This window comes from Myotis nattereri (genome assembly GCF_964212035.1).
Source record: "Myotis nattereri genome assembly, chromosome: 7".
In the NCBI taxonomy this organism is placed as follows: Eukaryota; Metazoa; Chordata; class Mammalia; order Chiroptera; family Vespertilionidae; genus Myotis; species Myotis nattereri.
The window spans coordinates 32,405,988-32,425,450 of record NC_138082.1 but is presented as its reverse complement, the minus strand read 5'-3'; the positions used below and the strand labels follow the sequence as shown (position 1 = coordinate 32,425,450).

Genomic DNA, 19,463 nt, shown 5'->3' with positions numbered 1-19,463 from the left:
TGCATGGGACAATGCTCCAACCAACTGAGTCACATCGGCCAGGGCTCAAGTTTTTCTCTTTTGGAAAAGGTTTTTAAAAATGGATGAAATTCATTTTACTAAAAAAGATAAAACCATTTCCTTGGAATTCTGAGATATCTGTGCTCTTGAATAACAAGGAAACTCCCAAATCCTGTGATTACACATTAGGAAGGGAAGGAAAGATCTCTTCCTTATGGACGGATGCCTCCCTGAGGTCTAAGAGAGCTCCCTTGATAGCCACCATTCCTTCCTGAGGTTCAGCACCACACTGAACTCATCATCCTTTTTTGCATGTCAACTTCTACCACATGAGCATAGGCACACCCCTCTTGTCATGTGGTACTAACAGTACACATATTTCATCATCCACTTTTCTACCCTTTTCCATGTGCTGTTCTATCAGACAGAAATATGAAACTAAATCAACAGAGTCTTTCCAAAACTCTACTCGGTAATCGGTAGAATTTGTGGCCCTTCCTGTGCTTTCTGTCTCATCATTCAGGAAGGAAACAATTTAATCAAAGGCCAAGACAGGGCCAACAGAGTGGTGGGACTTGGACACTCACCCTGACACTGTGAGCTTCACCTTGATCTGGTAAGACACCAGAATCCCCAGGACGGTCCGGTCTATGCCCTCCTTGATGCTGCACAAACAGGAAGGAAAAGTAAAAGACTGCAGGGGAGCAACAGAAAGCAAGGACTGGGAAACCAACCCCTCATCTCCACCATCATGGGGGCGTCTTCTCAAGGAACTGGTGAACTCAACCAAGCTGTCAAAGTCCTAGAACTTTCTATACTTGGGGCAGAGGGATTCTTCTCCTGCTTGTAGCTTGGTGTTTCCCCTCTGGAAGTTCAAGGACAGGGTGTGCTTCCTGGTTCTCCCTGCTCTGCCTTACACTGAGTCATCTCCTGAGCTGTGAGGACTCACATTGTGCTGGAGGCAAGATTCGTGTCCTCGTGCTTGATTTTCCCATCCAGGGCGATGCCCCTCCGTTCTCGGTTGTTGGCCAGCAAGGGCACCAGCGTCAGTGTTGTGGTCAGAGTACTGTTTGGCAGCACTTTTTCTCTGTAGGAAGATAATCAGAGAGGCGATTTGGCTAATTGCTCTCACAGCCATAAAGCCACCATCCATCCCAGGAGCCCCTGTGTGCCATCAAGCATGTTCCAGATCTTAGCTCCCTGCGATTCATTGAAAATGTAGTTCAGGTACCTGTGCATTTGCCTTACGAGAGGCAGAGGAGTATTACTGACAAGTCAAAATAGGCTGCCAGCAACAGTACGACATTTCCTCGAGTCCCTTGGTCTGCTCTAATCACTGAATTCTAGAATGTTCTGTGGGGTTAAATGATACCGACTGGCCCAAGGGTCAAGGACCACACCGATCTCCTCTTGAGACTGTGAACCACACAGTTGGCTGCAAGGCCACCTGTTGCCAAAAACTGTCACTCTGGGGGGGCAAAGTGGGGGGTCAGCATGTCCCATGGTGGTGGGTGATTGAAAAGGGGAAGGCAAGGTTCTCCATTTGTGAACCAGAGACTGCACTGGTTTGGGTTCAGAGCAGTGCATGCTCCCAGATCTTTTCCATGGTCAGTCGGACGGAGGTGTTCCCACCATCTGACAGACAAAGGAGACTGGTATCAAAGCGTAGATTTGAAATGGAGCTTGGAACACAGCAGCATGTTTCTCCAGGCCAGCAGGACCCAGCTCACTGATCCCAGTGGCTCTGCCACACATCTGCACACTGACACCAGGCCACACTGAGCCATCAGAGTGGCCTTGTACCACTTCCCTGCCAACCTTATGAATGAGTAGGCACTCGCAGGATCTCCACTTTGCAACCAGGGAAGCATGCCGGGCACCCCCACCCCCTACCCCTGTATCTGGCCAGGGGTAGGCGGGGCTGGGCCCTAAAAACAGTGCCCAGGAGTGGGCCTTAACTCTTTCCTTAGCCTGCCCTGAGACAGGCTGGGAGTCTGAACTACCACACTCAGAATGGTTTCCCTATTTGAGCCCCCTGTGGAGTTTCAAGCAGCTGTGGCTTCTCTCACCTGCAGTGTGTACGGGAAGCTCCTGGGCATGCTCATTACAGAATTCTGCTGGAGCACGAGATGGCCCCCACCTTCCCATCTGGGCCCTGTGGGAACCTCTCTCTCTCTCTCTCTCTCTCTCTCTCTCTCTCTCTCTCTCTCTCTCTATATATATATATATATATATATATATATATATATATTTTAATTGATCTTAGAGAAGTAGGGAGACAGAGAGAGAGATAGAAACATCAATGATGAGAGAGAATTATTGATTGGCTACTCCTGCATGCCCCACTGGGGGTCAAGACCGCAACCCAGGCATGTGCCCTGACCGGGAATTGAACTGTGACCTGCTGGTTCATAGGTTGACACAAACACTGAGCCATGCTGGCCGGGCAGGAACCTCTCTTAACTTGTTTGGTTTGAGCCACAAATGACAAACGCAGAAATTATATCCTAAGGGGAAGGTAACAGGAAGAGGGATGGCCAGCAAGGCACTTCTCAGGCCCTTAGGACCTGGGGTTGAATGGTGGGCAGTACTCCTGAATGAGTGATGGAGGACCACCCACTAGAGCCCAGGGAGCCCCAGGGTTCCAGGACGAGGGCCATGCTCTGCTGCCCTTGCCTTCTGAGTGGCTTCTGGTCTGAGACCCATTAGCACATTCCCACCTAGCTTTCAGTCTCCCTGCCACTTCTAGGGGGCCCTAGATTGGTTCCTAGTTTCCTGAGAATCATTTGGTCGAAAAATGTACCGAGAGCTGAAAAGAGAACCAGATTATGGGGTATATTAGTGGAAACTCAGCTGAGGACCGTTCCCTCCTATCACTGTTGAGCATATGCCTAAAGGTGAGCCATGAAGACTCCTAGGTCACAGTGTGCAAAGATGCTCCTAAAAGAGACCTTAGGCTTGGTTGGTGAGCTATGCTTCTTTCCTGCATAACTGGATCTGCTTTGGGTAATAGTTTATCCCAAAGTTACCTTTTAAATATTGGGTAATATTATCTTGCCGAATCATTTTGTCTTTCCTCACCACCCCTTCCTCTAACCGTGGTAATACTGTTTGCATACATCAGTACTTAGAACATGCCAGCTAGACAAAGACCTTCCCAAGGGTCCTCCCTGGGGCATGTGTGTTTAATGTCTCTATCTGCCTGCCTAGCACAAAGCAAGAATGGGCAGGCCTCTCCCTCCACCAAGAAGCTATCGCAGTGTTGATTCTTGGTTTTGGTTCTAATAAAGGAAGAAAAGTCATTCGTGATAAGGGGCTGAGACTTGAACCAGCATGCTAATCCAATTGGTATGAGATTTTCAAATTGAGGAGAAGATCAAAAGATAGAGAGCCCTCCCTGGGCTGACAGACTGTTTGAATATCTGCTGCGGGGAGGGCGGTAAGGAATAGTATCAAGTCTCTAGCAATGTCTTCCAAGGATACATACAAGGTCCAGCTGTTCCCATTGTGACATTTCTAGGTTTATTTCTCTCCTCTCCGTCAAGTCTTAGCTTGACCGATCTCTCAGGACTCTTGGGAGTGAGAATGGAATGAAGACGCTAACCTTCTTTGCAGCCCTTGAAGTGAGAAAAGGGAAGGAAGTGAAGAGCTGGCAAGCTAGCTGAGCATTCACTTCCCTTGTCAAGATGGACAAAAGGGGAACTTGACAAAGAAGCCTGGGCCGCCCAGGAAATAGAAACCCAACAGTTACTCACTGTGCTTCCTCCTGGGCCACCGGCTTGACGTAATAGTCGCTCGAGTAGAGAACCACATTGGCCACTTGTTCCACTGCAGAGGGAGGACAGGGGTGGGCGATTCATGTGGGGTCCTTCATGCAGGTGCCTGGCCTTCTGGGGATGCGGTTGGTCTTCCTTCTCTCATGCTTCTCAGGCTTAGCTTTCTCAGCTCAAAGCTTAAAGGCTGAGATTTCTAAAGCCACTTCTGTTCACCAATATAACTTGCTTTGTCACAACTCCTACCCATGAGCAAGTCTCCTAAAACTGCACCTCCTGGGAGGCCCCTCCTCTCTGCTGAGCCTCTGATGTGCCTCTGGGTGTCCTCCCAAGGCACACAATCTTCCAGCATCAAATAACTCACCACTTGCTCTTCTCCTCCAAGCCCACCCCTTCCAGCATTCTCTGTCTTACTGAAGGAGCATCTCCTTCCAGGTGTCCAAGCCAGAAACCATCTGGAGGCCCCTCAGGATGGGCTTGTGGGTGCACATGGTGGACAGGAGGGTGGTCTCTAGAACCAGACTACTTGAGTTCAAATCCCAGCTTAGCTGTCAGCTGTGAGTTACTTAGCACCTCTAAGCCTCAATTTGCCCATCAGCAAAATGGGAGTGATAAATGCATCAAACTCATATGGGTGTTGTGATGATTAAAAAGATGATTTTAATCTCCACTAAAATAAAAATTGAGCCCAGTTGGTGTGACTCAGTGGTTGAGCGTTGACCTATGAACCAGGAGGTCAGGGTTTGATTCCCGGTCAGGGCACATGCCCGGGTTGCAGGCTTGATTCCCAATCTGGGGTGTGCAGGAAATAGCTGATCAATGATTCTCTCTCATCATTGATATATCTATCTCTCTCTCCCTATCCCTTCCTCTCTGAAATCAATAATATACATATATATATACATATACATATATATATAAAATAATAATAATAATAAAAATTGAGGATTAAAAGAAATAATTTGTTTGACGCACTCAGCACAGAGCCGAAAATTTAATAGCTTCTTTAAAAAATTAATGGTGTTAATGTTAGCATTTATAAAACTTTGAGAAATAATTTGAAATCAAAGTATCAAATGATACTTTCACAATCATGTTACTTTGTATTGAACACTATATAAATAAGTCAGGTTCTATAAGGAATTAAAGGCATATGAACTAAACCAATATAAAACAAGCCATAAATTAAACATTCATATTAGCATCAGGAAATACCTAGAATTCTTTAGTATTCATGCAGCAAAATTCCTGAACCTTATCAATGACACATAGGGTGACCCATCTTGGTCTGCCTGGGGCTGGCCTCGTTTTAGCCTGAAAGTCCTGGAATGGTAAATCACCCTAACACACAAAGTCTACCTTTGTCTTAGTCATCCAATGTTTGAGTTGGAAGCGAATTTGGAGGTGTCCCACCTATGTTATTCTGTCGTGTCTTTTTTTATGTAGCCCATATAAGACCATTATATAAGACATCTCCTGCATGTGGATGCCCTTTGAGCTGAGGAAGTGTCGGAACAGCAAGTGGGTGGTGCCTCTCCTCTAGTATTGGTGGGGCTTAGCCATCACCTTGTGGGGATTCAACATGACCAGCAACAGTAGCACTTTACCATTTACAAAGGCCCTCACAAAACCCAGGGAGGTAGACCAGGAGCCCCTGCCATGAACGCCAGTGGGACTTGGAGAGGATGCACACAGCAGAGCCCACAGGAAGCCAGTGTCCTCAGGCCAGTGTCTTCCCACCATGCTGTGCTGATCTGTCAACACAACTCATCACTGATCCCAGGAAGAAAACTCCTGTCCAGGCTGTCCTGAGACCTGGCCCTGGGCCCCTTCAGGAAGATCACCTGTCAGGAAATTGTCCCCAGACCAAAGTCAGCCTTAAGCTGAGATGACATCAAAGGGCTTTCCTCCCTGTGAGGCCCTACTGTCCATGACAACAGAGGCAAACAGGTAGTTCCAAGGACCCAGGAGGGCCTTATCTGACCAGAGGAGAGACCCTCGGGAATAGGACTAGGTTGAGAAATTCCAGAAGACTCCACCCTCCAGCTTTGAGCAGCAGGTCCTACCTAATGCTTTAATCTTCTTGACTGTCTTCTCTGTGTTGTTGGTCACAGTCACGGTCACAGAAATGGGTTCCCCATGGAAGTAGACCTGAAAACGTTAACAGATAAATCAGAAAAGTGGGACAGAGTGTGGTGGTATCTTTAATCTCGTGGTTTTCTAAATTCATCTCCATTCTTTAACTAGAATGAGTGGCTGGATCCCCATACTTTCAAGGAAGATAAAGTGACAGCCATGTGTCTACTCTAGAGGAGGGGCTGGAACACGCTCTGCCCATCTGTGGGTGCTGAGACGGAAAATGTGACTAATGTGGAACAGAGTGAATTGACCGGAATATCCAAGTCCTGAGACTCACTGCAGAGTTAGCCCTGGGATTCTGGGTGGAACCATAAGGTTATTTGGGGCAGAACGATGAAATGGAATGAAATCAGTGGGGTAGAGCTCTCCTCAGTGGAGGTGCCTGTGTAACCTGGGTCCAGGCAGGCAAGCCCTTGCACATGTGTGAATACACATGCTTGCACGTGCACACATGCACATGCAGGCACACACCCATGTGCACACAGAGTATTTAGGCTCTTGCCAACGTGTGTGTGACTCTTGGTGACCAGAAGGGCCAGAGACAGCCTCACCTTTTTTGTCTATGACACACCTCATAGATGACATTAACCTATGTCATGGCCGCCCCCCCATGGTTGAATTTTCCAGGGAAGTAAACAGTTTGCAATACCACACACATTTATGCCACACTAATAAATGAGGGCAGAGAGGGGTAAAGATAGCCTGGAGTCAGGGTGTGACATTCTGCCCCTCCCATGGCCAGTTGGTCAGGACTGACAATGAGTGGAGTGCAAGTCAGTGTGACCTTATTCTAATGGTCACCTTTACTAGCTCCAAATGAAGAAAAAGAGCCAATCGTTCTCAAAGGTTGGTACTTAAACTGTCCCTAGAAACACGCCCACAGCCATTAGGGCACTGGGCGGAGCCCACCCCCAGACCTGCTCCCACACAGAGCACAGTAGTGCCTATGGGTTACCTCTTTGTTCAGGGAGACTGCGAGGTGCAGGGGCTTGTCGGACATGAAGAACTGCCAGGCGGCCTCAGCCCGGGGCTGGGGACCCATCTTGGACGGTGCGTGCTGTACCTTACGGATCAGTAAACGCACAGAGCTCCTGTGGACGGGAAGTCACAGACAGTCCTGCATTTAGTGCTCGGGCCTCTTCAGGACGGCCCCCAGGTCTCTCTCCCATAGTCACCCTGGGAACCAACAAACAGCTGAACCCAATGAGGGATGGAGAAGGGGCCCGGGGACCTGGTTTCCAGGCCTTTCTCTGTGATTTCACCAGCTGGGTGGTGTGGGGCCCATCCGCTCTCCCGGGGGTCACTCTCACATCCTGGGTTAGGGCTCTGGGCCGCCTCCTCTGGGGGAGGCTGATGTGGGAACTCATGTCATGTGCTTTACATGACATGCTTCAAATGTGTGCTCCATCACTGCTACTCATTACTATGGCAGCAATAGGTGTGTGCTGAGTATGAGGAGAAAGCGTTGGTGACGGAGTTGGAAACTGTGTTCAGGTATAAGAAGAAAACAGGAAAAAAAGAAGAAGAAGAAGAAAACAAGTCCGGCTGGAGTGGCTCAGTGGTTGAGTGTCAACCCAAGAACCAAGAGGTCACTGTTTTGATTCCCAGTCAGGGCACAAGCCTGGGCTGTGGGCTCAATGCCCAGTAGGGGGCGTGCAGGAAGCAGCCAATGAATGATGTTTCTCTCTCATTGATGTTTCTATCTCTCTATCCCTCTCCCTTCCTCTCTCTTTCTAAAAACAAACAAAATAAAAAAAAATATATATGTATATATATATTTTTTTAAAGAAAACGGGAGACCAGGCCTGAGAAGATAGGAGAGATTTGAGGTATTGCTCAATGAGCAGAGTTTCTGCTTGGAGTAATGAGACATTTTGTGTGTAACTATGGTTACACAACATAGTGAATATACTTAATGCCACTGAACTGTACATTTGAAAATGGTTAAAATGGTAAACTTCGTGATATATATGTTTTACCACATGAAAAAAATGGCAAAAGAAGAAGAAAACGAAAGAAGGAATCTGGAGGCTTTCAGGGCCTTACAGGAGCCCTTGAGGTTGCTAACTCCCGACATTCTCTCTTGGTTTTTCCCCCAAATGATCAGTCACTGATCCTTCGGAGCCTGGGTAGAGGTTGTCCCAACTGCCCTGGGCTAGGGAGGCTCCATTATCCTCAACGTGCAGGCCCCCTGGGAAGAGTTCTGCCATAGACACAAATTGAAGGGTGGTCTCTTACCACCTCCCACCCTGGCCCCTCACCAACTCCCACAACTTACTTCTTGGGAATTTTGTCCTCTTCATCATTGGTGCTGTCTGTAGCGAATGCTTTGACCTCGAAGTCGACTCCACAGCACTGCAGGGACAGAGAGCAGACAAGATCAAGGTCAGGACCACCCTTCTTGGATAGGTTATATGGCACTTGGGAGTGTCACTTGCACCTTCTGTTTTGGTCTCAGCCTTATCCTTTTCAGGGTTCGCCATAAAAATGTCATTACCCACCATCACCCCGGCATTCTTAGCCATGCAACGCCTCGCTTCTGGCCCCCCTGCCCTCCCACCGTGTGCGTTTCCTACACAAGCCACGTCTTTCACCAGTCTACGGTGGGCACACACGATTCCTTCTTCTGAAATGCTTAACGCTCCTCTTTCTCTCTTGTTCATATTTGACAAACTCCTGTGTATTCTCCAAGCCCCAGCACAAAGGTCTCCTCAGCTGTACGGCCCTGGGACCCCCCCAGGCATGCAGACGCCCCCTCTCCTGGGCCTTGCTGGCCTCAGTTCACACTGAGCTCTGATACTTCCTCTCCCAGGATGGACTGACAGGTGGCACTTTGGCTGTTACAGTGTCCCCCAGTCTGATTTAGTGACCTCATCTTCCTCTATCTGGGCTGCCCACCCCCGGTTTTCTAGACCAGTGGCTTTCAAATGTCTCACCACCATGGTAAGAAGTCAAGTTTATAGTGTGGCCCAGCAAACAGACACGTGCATGTGAAACAACTCCCATAAAATATCCCTGAGCTTTGCTGCATGTGAGACACTGAGATTTCCCGCTCTCTTCTGTTTCATTCCATTCCACTTTTCTTAAATGCCACTGCGGGCCCATGGCACTGATTTCACAACCTCTAACACGGAGGCAGAACACCCACATTGGAGAGCATTGCCCTGTACCCCTCACTGCCTGTCACTGTACCCTCCATCCAGGTGTAGACCTGCCACTCTGCCCTCACCTGGCATGTGTCTAGCTCCCTCCCCCAGGTACCCCAGATGCCAATGACTCTTTCACCAGTAACCCTGGGTCCCAGCACCTTCCATTCCCTCCTCCTGTCCCCTGTCCTCCTTCCTTGCCTGGAGTCCCTGGTCCACCATGGCCACTGCTCCCCTGCACAGATTCAGCCCCTTTGCTTCTCTGTCGGTTCGCAGCTCAGGTTTGGCCACTCCAACCCCATTCTCACTGAGTGGCCAGAGCGATCCTTTGGAAACCTAAGTCCAGAGCCCACCAGGGGCTTCCATCTCACTCAGAAAAAGTCCGAGTCTACACCACGGTTCCTGAGGCCTTTCACGATCTGGCCAGACCTCCCATACCTCTCTGACCTGGTCCCACATTTCACCTCTGCTCCTCCCGCTCCAGCACACACCACGCAGCATCTCCTCTGCCTGGAAGGCTGTCCCCTAGGAGGGAATGGCGTCTCCTTTACCCCATTAGAGAGGCCGTCCTTAAACATCCTGAACAAGCACCCTCCAGGCTCCCTTTGCTTCTCACAGTCTCCTGCTCTCCAGAGCGCCCGGCATCCTCGAATGCACCATAGGTATTTGTTACTTGCTTCTTGCCTGTTTCTCTCCATCAACCTGTGAGACCTACGAGGGGAGGGACTCTACCATTTTGTCCACAGGATTACTCATGGTTAATACTTGCTGAAGACAAGCTACAGGCTCATTAGACTGTCTCTCTGTGTATTTTTGAAATTTTCCATTTAAAAAAAAAGCCATTTTTGAAAGTCTTTTGAAGGAACGAATCCATGGCATTTCTTCTTGAACCCACCTTGCCCGTATCCTGCGGAGCTGGCTGCAACATCACTGAACAGGGCAAGTAGTCAGGAAACTGGAAAGAAACAATAGATCACTTCTTTCAGAGGTGATTCCATGGGGAAAGTATGCACATCGCACAAAACCTAGAAAACGAGGGTGAGGAGCAGGGAAAAGGAAACACATGTTCATGCACGACCCCAATTCCCAGAAGGACGCCGTGAACAAAACCGCCCGAGAGTCTTGTGTACACCGAACACACAAATATGCATGGGGCGGGGAGATTTCAGACATGGGACCATGTGATGCGGGTGTTCTGCCATCTGGCTTGCTCATGTCACTGACCCTGATCCTACTCCTCAGGATGGGCTTGTGCTAGGACAATGTTCCCGCCACGAGTCATGGCTCTGCGCCACCTCTGCTAGGGCTCCCGAGACACCTTCGTTGGCTGGTCTTGACTTTTTTGCCATAACCAGCAATGTCGCGGTAAGTACCCTTCCTCATCCCCCTCAGCACAGTGTCAATCAATTCCAGAGACTACTCTGCTGGGAAGGGAACTGTCAGGTCAAAATCACACTTTTCAGGTTCTGATACACGTTGACATGTTATCTCCAAAAGGTAATGTCACTTCAGGCTCCCAGCACCAGTGCATGGGACCACCCAGGACCAGGAAACACTGTTAAAGTGACTTCCTTAAAAAGCACTGTGATAAAATATACACAACATGAAACTTATCATTTTACGGGCGCAGTCCAGTGGCATTCAGTATATTCACACTGTTCTGCACAATCCTCACCATCACCTCCAGAACCTTTGCATCATCCCACACCGAAGCTCTGTCCCCATTATCACTCACTCCCCATTCCCTCTCCCCTGCCCCTGGCAACCTCTATTCTGCTTTCGGAATCTATGGGTCTGACCACTCTAGGGACCTCCTATGAGAACCATCACATACTATTTGTCTGGCTTCTTTCACTTTGCATAATGTTGTAGCGTGTATCAGAATTTCTTTCCTTTTTTTAGGCTGAACCATGTAACTTTGGAGGAGCATATAATCATAAGACACACTAGCAGAGTTCACGCCAAGTCTCAAGGGCAGGCAGACTGGCCCTTGGGGAGCCAGGTGCTCCCAGGGGGGATGCAGCCTCGAGAGGTGAGGCGATTTCTCTGACATGACTCACAGAGCTATAGACAAGGCTTCTTATTTCACTGAGATCTCCTGTCCCATAAGTAACTCTTCAGTTTAGAATTTCTCGGGACCAATGGAGGGGCACGTCTTTCTTTTTATAGCTGGGCAAGTTAAGGAATAACATGCGCATGTAATTAGGTAGTCGGATGAAGGGAAATATTTAAGCCGTTGGTTCAAATGGTGCCTTCAAAGGCTGACAGGCTATTTTCAAGGGCTTAAAAAAAGACAACCACAGCCCGTGCAATCTAGAATTTCCTCCAAGGGTGCAATTTGAAGGCCCACAAATGTGAAGTCACTCCTGTCCCCTTTCCTTTGCTCTGGGTCACATTACAAGGTGCTGCGGGTGAAGGAACCAGGGCAGGGGTGTGCACATAGTAGGGGTCACCCACCGTGAGTACAAAGGGGTACGTGTTGGCCCCCAGCTTCTTGATCAGGCTCTCCTGCAGTTTTGTGGGGGCACTCACAGCCCCCACAGGAGGGAACACCTGGACCCGAGAGAAGTACAGGTCCCTGCGGAAGCTCAGGCCCATCACGTCGATGTCTTCCTGGCCGTAGCGGAAGGCGCACGTCACGGAGACATACACTGGAAGGCAGGCAAGAGAAGGGTGGGCTTGCCCGTCGGCTGAGTGAGCATGGGCGACCACTGACACCATCAGTAACGGCATCCAACCTTTAGCTTCTGGAGGGGATGGGGTTTGAGAACCACACCACCTAGCTGGCCCACACACCTTTCCCAGGGTGTGTGTTAATTACTGTACAGGGGCATGCCAGGGGACTGGGGGCACCTCCCAAGAAACCTGTTACTTTGTCACCTGACCGCACCGTTTCCTCCATCTCTCACCACCCCCTCCTCTTGACCCCCAGCTCAGTGACCTCAGGAGGCTTTTAAACAGTGCAGATCGCTTGGGTTCTGAGAGGAGGATGTCTAGATGGAGCTGAGGACAAAGGTAAGAAGCAGAGGGAAGCTGTGCCAGGGATCAAACAGGTCTGTGCCAGAGCTGGATGTGGGTCTGCGAGAGGAACTAGAGAGGCTTTTGGACCAAGTGAAGAGATGGAGTCAAATGCAGGAAGAAACCCCTCTTCCCACACTGCTGGGAAACCAGCATGCTCTACTAGTAAGTCAAGCATGTCAAACTCACAGCCCACGGGCCGCATGCCTTGTTTATTTGGTCTGTGTTAGCCTTTGAGTTTGACATGCTTGCAGTGGCCACTGCTGGAGACTCAATGTGATTGAATGATGTAAATTGTGCCCAGTGGACCAAAGAATTACACGAACCTACACAGTTGCCACTGTCTTTAATGTGGTAAATAAAACCACACATTGTTCTAGAACATAAAGCATACAAAAGTGGTCCCCCATGGGCCTAGGGAGTTAGTTGAGGATTTTGTCTGTGTCTGTCCCAAGGATAAGAGACACGGATCGCTTGAGGTGACGTGGTATTACCTCGGAGCAGGAGCCCTTCCCTGGCGAGGGCACCATGAGGAGGGAGCAGACAGCAGGGGTGGCGATGTTCAGCCCCATTTCTGCCAGGCCCCCTCGCTGCTGATGGCCCCACATCTGACATAGTTCCCGGGGCACATCCAGGGTTAGGAACAATGCCTCATGGTTGCCAGTAGCAACTAGTTAAAAAGGCATCTTCAGAATGGAACTGAGTCTGTGACATTGTCACAAGGATAATTCAAATCTGTTCTAATTTAGTTTCCGAACTGTTATTTGTGCCAAATTACCTGCCACACTTCCTAACTGCCAGAATCTTCAAGGCAGTTGTGATGCTGTGGTTCAGAATCACCACCTTGAGCAGCAGGCCAACCCTGCCTTCCTGCAGGCTCCAGCTCCCCCTTTTGGAGAAACCCACCAAGGAGCCCGCCTGCGGTTGGCTGTGGCATAGAACTACGTGACATGGGGACACGTGCAGAGTTGATGGAGCCGACAGACCTGGGCTCCGGCCCTGTCACCATTTACTTCTCCTGCCACCTCAGTCACCTGGCTTCCCTGAGTCCTCAGCTTCATCTGAGAAATGGGGACAGTGAGCTCTGCTGTGAGCAGGACCGGCTCCTGAGGATGATACCAGGGAGGGCAGCACGGTGTGCAGGAGAGCCCCCGCAGCGCCCAGCCCTCCTGCCACACAAACACCCCTTCCCAGCGCCAGCCCAGCCCAGACCACTGTTCCCAGAGGAAGAGAGCTTCTCACCTCTCTTTCCCTTCACAAGCTCAGGATCCACCAGCACAACACCATCTGCAGCAAAGAGAGAGAACAGTGAGGCTGGGGGAGACAAGAGAGACCAGCGGCCTTCTCTATAGACAGAGATCTTTACTTGCATTTGTAAACTATGTTCATCATAGGAAAATTAGGCAAAGAGAAAAAAGTCACCTAAATTTCCACTCCACAGAGATATCCATGGTCAAGACATTGGTACAGAATTTTTTCCCAGATGTATATGCACTTACATGGATGTTTTAAAGAAAAAGAGATCCTACTACACATACTATTCAGTAACTGCTTTCCTCACTCAACAATATTGCAAACATCTATACACATGCGCACGCGCGCGCGCGCGCACACACACACACACACACACACACACACTGTATCCTCATCATTTCAATGGCTACACATTGCTCCAAAGACTAAATGTAGCATAAATTTTTAATTACCCCCCTCTTGTTAGGGGAGTTAGGCTGCTTCCAGTGTTCTCCATTGTAATGAATATTGCAATGAGCATCCTCATAGACACCTTCGTCGGCACCCATGGTAGACCTGGGTTGGCCTTCGATAACACACTGCCAAACCACCTTCCAGAGACGTTATGCTGAGAGACGCGCTCATCCTCAGTGCCTAAAAATGCCTGTTTTGTACACTCCTTTTTTCTCTTTCAATAACTATTTGAGTTAAAATAATTATAGAATCACAGAAAGTAGCAAAGATAGTACAGAGAAGTCCCTGTGCATCCGCCATCCAGTTTCTCCCAGTGGTTACATCTTAGATAATTATAGCATAATATCACCACCAGGAAGCTGACATGGGTACAATGTGTGCACAGTTCTGTCATTTCATCGCCCGTGCAGAGCTGTGTGTCCACCACTCCAGCCTGGGGACAGCTCTGCTCCCTCGAGCCAGGCTCTTCCTCAGGTGCTTCCTTTACAGCAGTGGTTCTCAACCTTCTGGCTCTTTAAATACAGTTCCTCATGTTGTGACCCAACCATAAAATTATTTTCGTTGCTACTTCATTACTGTAATGTTGCTACTGTTATGAATCATAATGTAAATATCTGATATGCAGGATGGTCTTAGGCGACCCCTGTGAAAGGGTCTTTCGACCGCCAAAGGGGTCGCGACCCACAGGTTGAGAACTGCTGCTTTAGAGCCACACCCCTACCCCTCTAGCCCCTGGTAACTGCTGGTCAGTTTCCCATTTCTATAATTTTTCTCATCTCCAGAATGCTATATAAATGGAATCTACAGTACATGGCCTTTTGAGACTGGCTTTTTCTACTCAGCGTAACACCCTGGAGATCCTTAAGCGGTTGTATGAGTCAGCCATTCCTTCTTTCTTTTAAACATACATTTTTTGATTTTTTTACAGAGAGGAAGGGAGAGGGATAGAGAGTTAGAAACATCAATGAGAGAGAAACATCAATCAGCTGCCTGCTGCACACTCCCCACTGGGGATGTGCCCGCAACCAAGGTACATGCCCTTGACCAGAATCGAACCTGGGACCCTTCAGTCCACAGGCCAACGATCTATCCACTGAGCCAAACTGGCTAGGGCCATTCCTTCTTTTTTTATCGCTGAGCAGAATCTCATGCTAGGATACACCACAGATTGCTTAACCATCTTCATCCATGGAGAAACATTTGGTTCTTTCCAGTTTGGGGCTATTACGGACAAAGCTGCTGTGAACAAATGTGTACAGGTCTCCGCGTGGACATAGTTTTCACTTCTCTGGGGAAAATCAATGCCCAGGGATACAATTGCTGGGTCATCGGTGAGTGTATGTTTAATTTCTTAAGAAACTGCCAAGTTATTTTCTAGAGTGACTTCCATTTTGCATTCCCACCAGCCATGCGTGAATGAACCAGTGTCTCTGCATCCTCACCAACATTTGGTGGTGTCAGTATTTTTAATTGTAGCCATTCTGACAGGCATATAATGATATTTCATTGTGGTTTCAATTGGCATTTTTCTATTGACTAATGATGTCAAACATTTTCCCATGTGCTAATTTGATATCCATGTCTTCTTTGATGAAATGCCTCATGTCTTTTATCTATTTTCTAATTAGATTTTATTTTCCTTTTACTGTTGAGTTTTGAGTGTTCTTTGTATAGTCTAGAGATGAGTCTTTTGTCTCCTCCATAATCTTTTTATTTATTTTATTTTTAAAAAATAATTAAATATTTATTGTTCAGATTATTACAGTTGTTTCTCTCCCCCCCTCCCCCCCCCATAGCTCCCCTCCACCCGGTTCCCACCCTGCCCTCGGGCCTCACTCAAGATTTCTTGAGGATCTCACTACATTTATCAGCGGTCTCACCCATCTTTTTGAGGGTCTTACTAAATTTGTTGGTGGTTTCTAGAAAGTTCTTGAAAAACCTTAAAAGTGTGGTTTTGAACTCTATATCCAATAGTTTGCTTTCCTCCATTTCTGTCATTTGTGTCCTGTTTCTTTGTCTCCGCATTTTGGCTGCTTCCCTGTGTTGATAGAGTGGCTTTCTGTGCTAGATGTCCTATAGGGCCCAGTGGCTCAGTCTCCCCAATTAGCTGAGGTGGACACTCTTGGTTCACCCCCTTGTGGGCTTTGTGCACGTCTTGTTGTAGTTAAGCCTTAATTGTTGTAGGTATCGCTGGGAGGAATTGACCTCCAGGCCAGTTGGCTGTGAGAATCAGCTGCGTCTGCAGTGGGACAACTTCTGTGCTGAAGACACCCATATGGGGCAAGACTTGCTTCAGTGGGGCTTTGGTGCTCACTGAGTCTGCCCCCTGAGTGTGACCCTTATGGATCTGAGGAGTTGCAATCTGGATGGTCCCACTCTGACCACTGGGCACACTAGCTCTTGGATCTAAGGAGGCACTAATTTAGCCTCTGCCTGAGGCTACCCAGCAGGAGCTACGAAGAGATCTGCAGATTCCCCTTCTTTTTTGGGGGGTTTGGAAGTGCCCAGATGAGGCCCAGCTGTGAAGCAATGCAAGCTGCCGTGGGGCCCCGGGCCTTCTCTTGGAAGTTCTGGGTCTGTCTGGCCCAGTTGCAATCCATGAGGTAATTTTCAGATTGCAAAGGGCCAGGCCTTTCATATGCAAAAGCCTCTGCCGCAGCCTGGGTGGAGTGGGTTTCAGGGAATCAACAGGGTGGAGCAAGCAGCTATGGCTGATCCTCAGCCCTGCCCTAAGGGGCCTCGCGTCTCAGTGTCCCAGTAATCGCTGCAAGCACCTCTGAGGGAAAGCCGCCCTCAAGTTCTGAGTTCTGCCCACTGCCAGACAGTCCAGTTTCTCCCCGTATGAGTCCTGGATCCCCATAGACTTCCCGGAACTGGAGTTCAGAGCAGTCAGGAGCTTGTGATTCCCTCCTGATTCAAAAAGAAAGCCGCGTCCTCAGGTACCAGCCTCTGCACTTTACTTCCGCAGCTCCTCTGAGTCTCAGTGTGCTTTTCTCCTTCCTTCTAGTTGTAGAATTTCCACTCAGCCAGCCTTCCTGTAGTTCTGGATGATGTCCGTTTTGTCTTTTCGTTGTATTTTTGAAGTTGTTGTGGGAGGCAGCAATTTCCAGTGTTTACCTATGCTGCCATCTTGGTTTCCTCCTCCTCCATGTTCTTTAAAATTATTTCTAATCAGGCAGTGGCACCTCACTGATGCTTTAATCTGCATTTCTTTGGTTAGATTATTAGCAAGCTGATTTTTATAAATACAAAACAAGTAGTTGTCTGATAACTTAAAGGAACATCAGCATGGAAATTTTACTCTAAACTCAACTTACCCACAGGCTCTACTTGGTCAACATGGTCTATATAGTCCCTCTTCCCCAGGTAGATGGTCACCTGTGGGAAGAACAGGTATGGATTCTAAATGGCCAAAGTACAGTAACCTAAGGCATTCATCTTAATAATCAGCAAGAACCAAACCTTTTAATGAGTTTTGAGAAGAGGAGCCACTTGGGTTCTCAGCCCACTCTCCCCCTGTGTGGCTGTGGACAGAAATGATGGACTGATGGACTTGCCTCCGCCTCATAAATCTGCTCCGAGGAATCCTTCCCACCGGTTTGGGTGCACCCTGTTCTCTCCACCTTTACCCATCAAGCCCAGGTCTGATATCGACCAGTTCAACTGGTTGAATTAACTGATAATACTTTAGTAGAAAGTTACATCTATGCAAATGAGGCTTCTCCCACACATTTGCATGTTAATCCTTTAATGTCTAGCTATGAGCGAAAAGATTCTCCTCGTTAAAAGAAATTCTAGTCTGAGCAAAGAGCTGGGAATTCGGAGAAGGCTCTGAAATCCTACCAGGTGAGCTTCCTTACAGGTAAACCTGAACCTGTGCTCTGAGGGATAGGGGAGGGTGGAACTGGGTGCAAGGGAGAGGATCATTGCCTCAGCCCTCATCCTGTCCACCTCCACGCCCCTGGCAGCAAAGGTCTCTTTACCATCACCCTCTGTGGGAGAGCACAGGTTGGTTCACCACCAGTCACCACTTTAACTTGAGGTACTGAGTGCCTCGATGGCAAGAATTCTGTCCTTCAGCCATCACAGTACCTACAACAGTACCTGCTACGTAACAGGAATTCAATCAACATTTGCTAAGTGCACCAGTGAATGGCTAACCCCCTTCTTCCCTAAGCCTCTTAAATTCATATTTTTATTTCCATAAACTCCCAAATCATTTTTGTTGACTTTAAATCATCTCCTAGATCTACCCTCTCCCATCAGATGTCCTGGAGTGAATCCCCAAGTCTTAGGTTATTTGTGTGATTGATGTTAAAGCACCTGAGAATAGCATGGGCAGGTGACCAGATGGGGGATGAGAGGTTGGGTGGTGGGGGATGCTTTTTGGGCAAAACAATTGTGTGTACGAAGCCCACAGCCAAAAGGATGCTTTCATCTGCAGGTGAATGGTCACTGAATGGGGATGCAGACTGATGCCAGAAAGCGTCTTAGGGGAACTGACCCTAAAGAATCTAGGAAGGAAGATAGTGAAGCATTTGTAGCTGGATGAAAAATTTGCAATTAAATAGCATTTAGAGTGTTTATCTTGTACCAGGCACCAAGCTAAGCCTTGTGGCTACATTATTTCATTTAATCCTCACAACAACTCTCTGAGATGGGAATAAACCCCGTTTTACAGAGGAGAATACAGATTGTGATCACGTCAACAGAAAAATGGAGAATGAACTGGCAGGTTTGGAAAGAGGGCCAGTTAGGCAGCTGAGATAGTCAGGAAGGGGAGGACTGAAGAGTGAGTGGGAGGGGAGAGGGCTGGTGACAGGAGTGGGAGTTATCTCCATTTTCATGCTTTGGCTGTGAAGGTCAGCGAGCTAGAAAGGGAACAAGCGTCAAGGGGAGTGGGTGGTGTTTTTAAGGTGCATACGGTCAATACTTGTTTTGCTGCTCAGGCAAAGTCCTGGTAGAGAAGGAGAGGCTGCAGATATAGCCCAGGAGGGAGGCTGATGATGGAGGACTCTAAGGAGGTGGTGGACCATGAGACGCAGGGTATGAGAGATGTGAACCTCAGATGGGAGCAAAGGCACCTCTTCCGTGGGAATAGAAGGGGAAGGGAAAGGACAGGGACAGGTAGAGAAGTGGAACTGAATGTGAGACTGTAGCCAACCTGCTGCTTGCCTATCCAATAGCCACATGCTCCTTCTTCCTGGATGAAAGTCACCAACTATGGCAGGGTCCACCATCCCCAATGTGGTCCTGTGCTAAGAGGAGACCAGCCCCAGAGGATGATTTTTGACTGGCTGGATCCAATTATGATCATCCAATTCCTACGGCTCAGGATTGGCTTAGGGAGGGAATGTGGCCCAGTTTTGACCAACGATATAGGACAGAATTCTGCTGGGAAAATATTGCCTCACTTTTTTCTTCTTTTTCTAAAGAATAGTTCATTGATTTTTAAGAGAAAGAGAGAAACATGATGTGAGAACATAACATCAATCGGCTGCCTCCTGCATGTCCCTTACTGGGGATCAAGCCTGCATCCCATGCCCTGACCTGGAATGGAACCAGCAACCTCTGGGTGCAGGGGACCATGCCCAACCAACTGAGCCACACAGGCCCAGGGCCTATTTCTCTTAAAAAGAGACCCCAGGAAGCAACAGCCTCTTCCTTTTCTTGGAAGAGA

General features: G+C 48.5%; 1 protein-coding gene across 2 annotated transcripts in view; it reads right to left on the bottom strand.

Moving 5' to 3' along the window:
- Positions 1–19,463, bottom strand: part of SAG (S-antigen visual arrestin) — a gene marked incomplete at its 3' end in the record, with an annotated part of 28,449 nt that overhangs the window by 5,326 nt on the left and 3,660 nt on the right. For both annotated transcript variants that reach the window (XM_081095568.1, XM_081095569.1), the window contains exons 2-11: positions 17,101–17,161; positions 13,319–13,363; positions 11,516–11,709; positions 9,954–10,013; positions 8,191–8,267; positions 6,868–7,003; positions 5,840–5,924; positions 3,756–3,828; positions 950–1,087; positions 588–665 (exon numbers count right to left, since the gene is read on the bottom strand). In XM_081095568.1, coding sequence (XP_080951694.1) covers positions 588–665; positions 950–1,087; positions 3,756–3,828; positions 5,840–5,924; positions 6,868–7,003; positions 8,191–8,267; positions 9,954–10,013; positions 11,516–11,709; positions 13,319–13,363; positions 17,101–17,161 — 947 coding nt within the window. The remainder of the gene's footprint in view (positions 1–587; positions 666–949; positions 1,088–3,755; positions 3,829–5,839; positions 5,925–6,867; positions 7,004–8,190; positions 8,268–9,953; positions 10,014–11,515; positions 11,710–13,318; positions 13,364–17,100; positions 17,162–19,463) is intronic.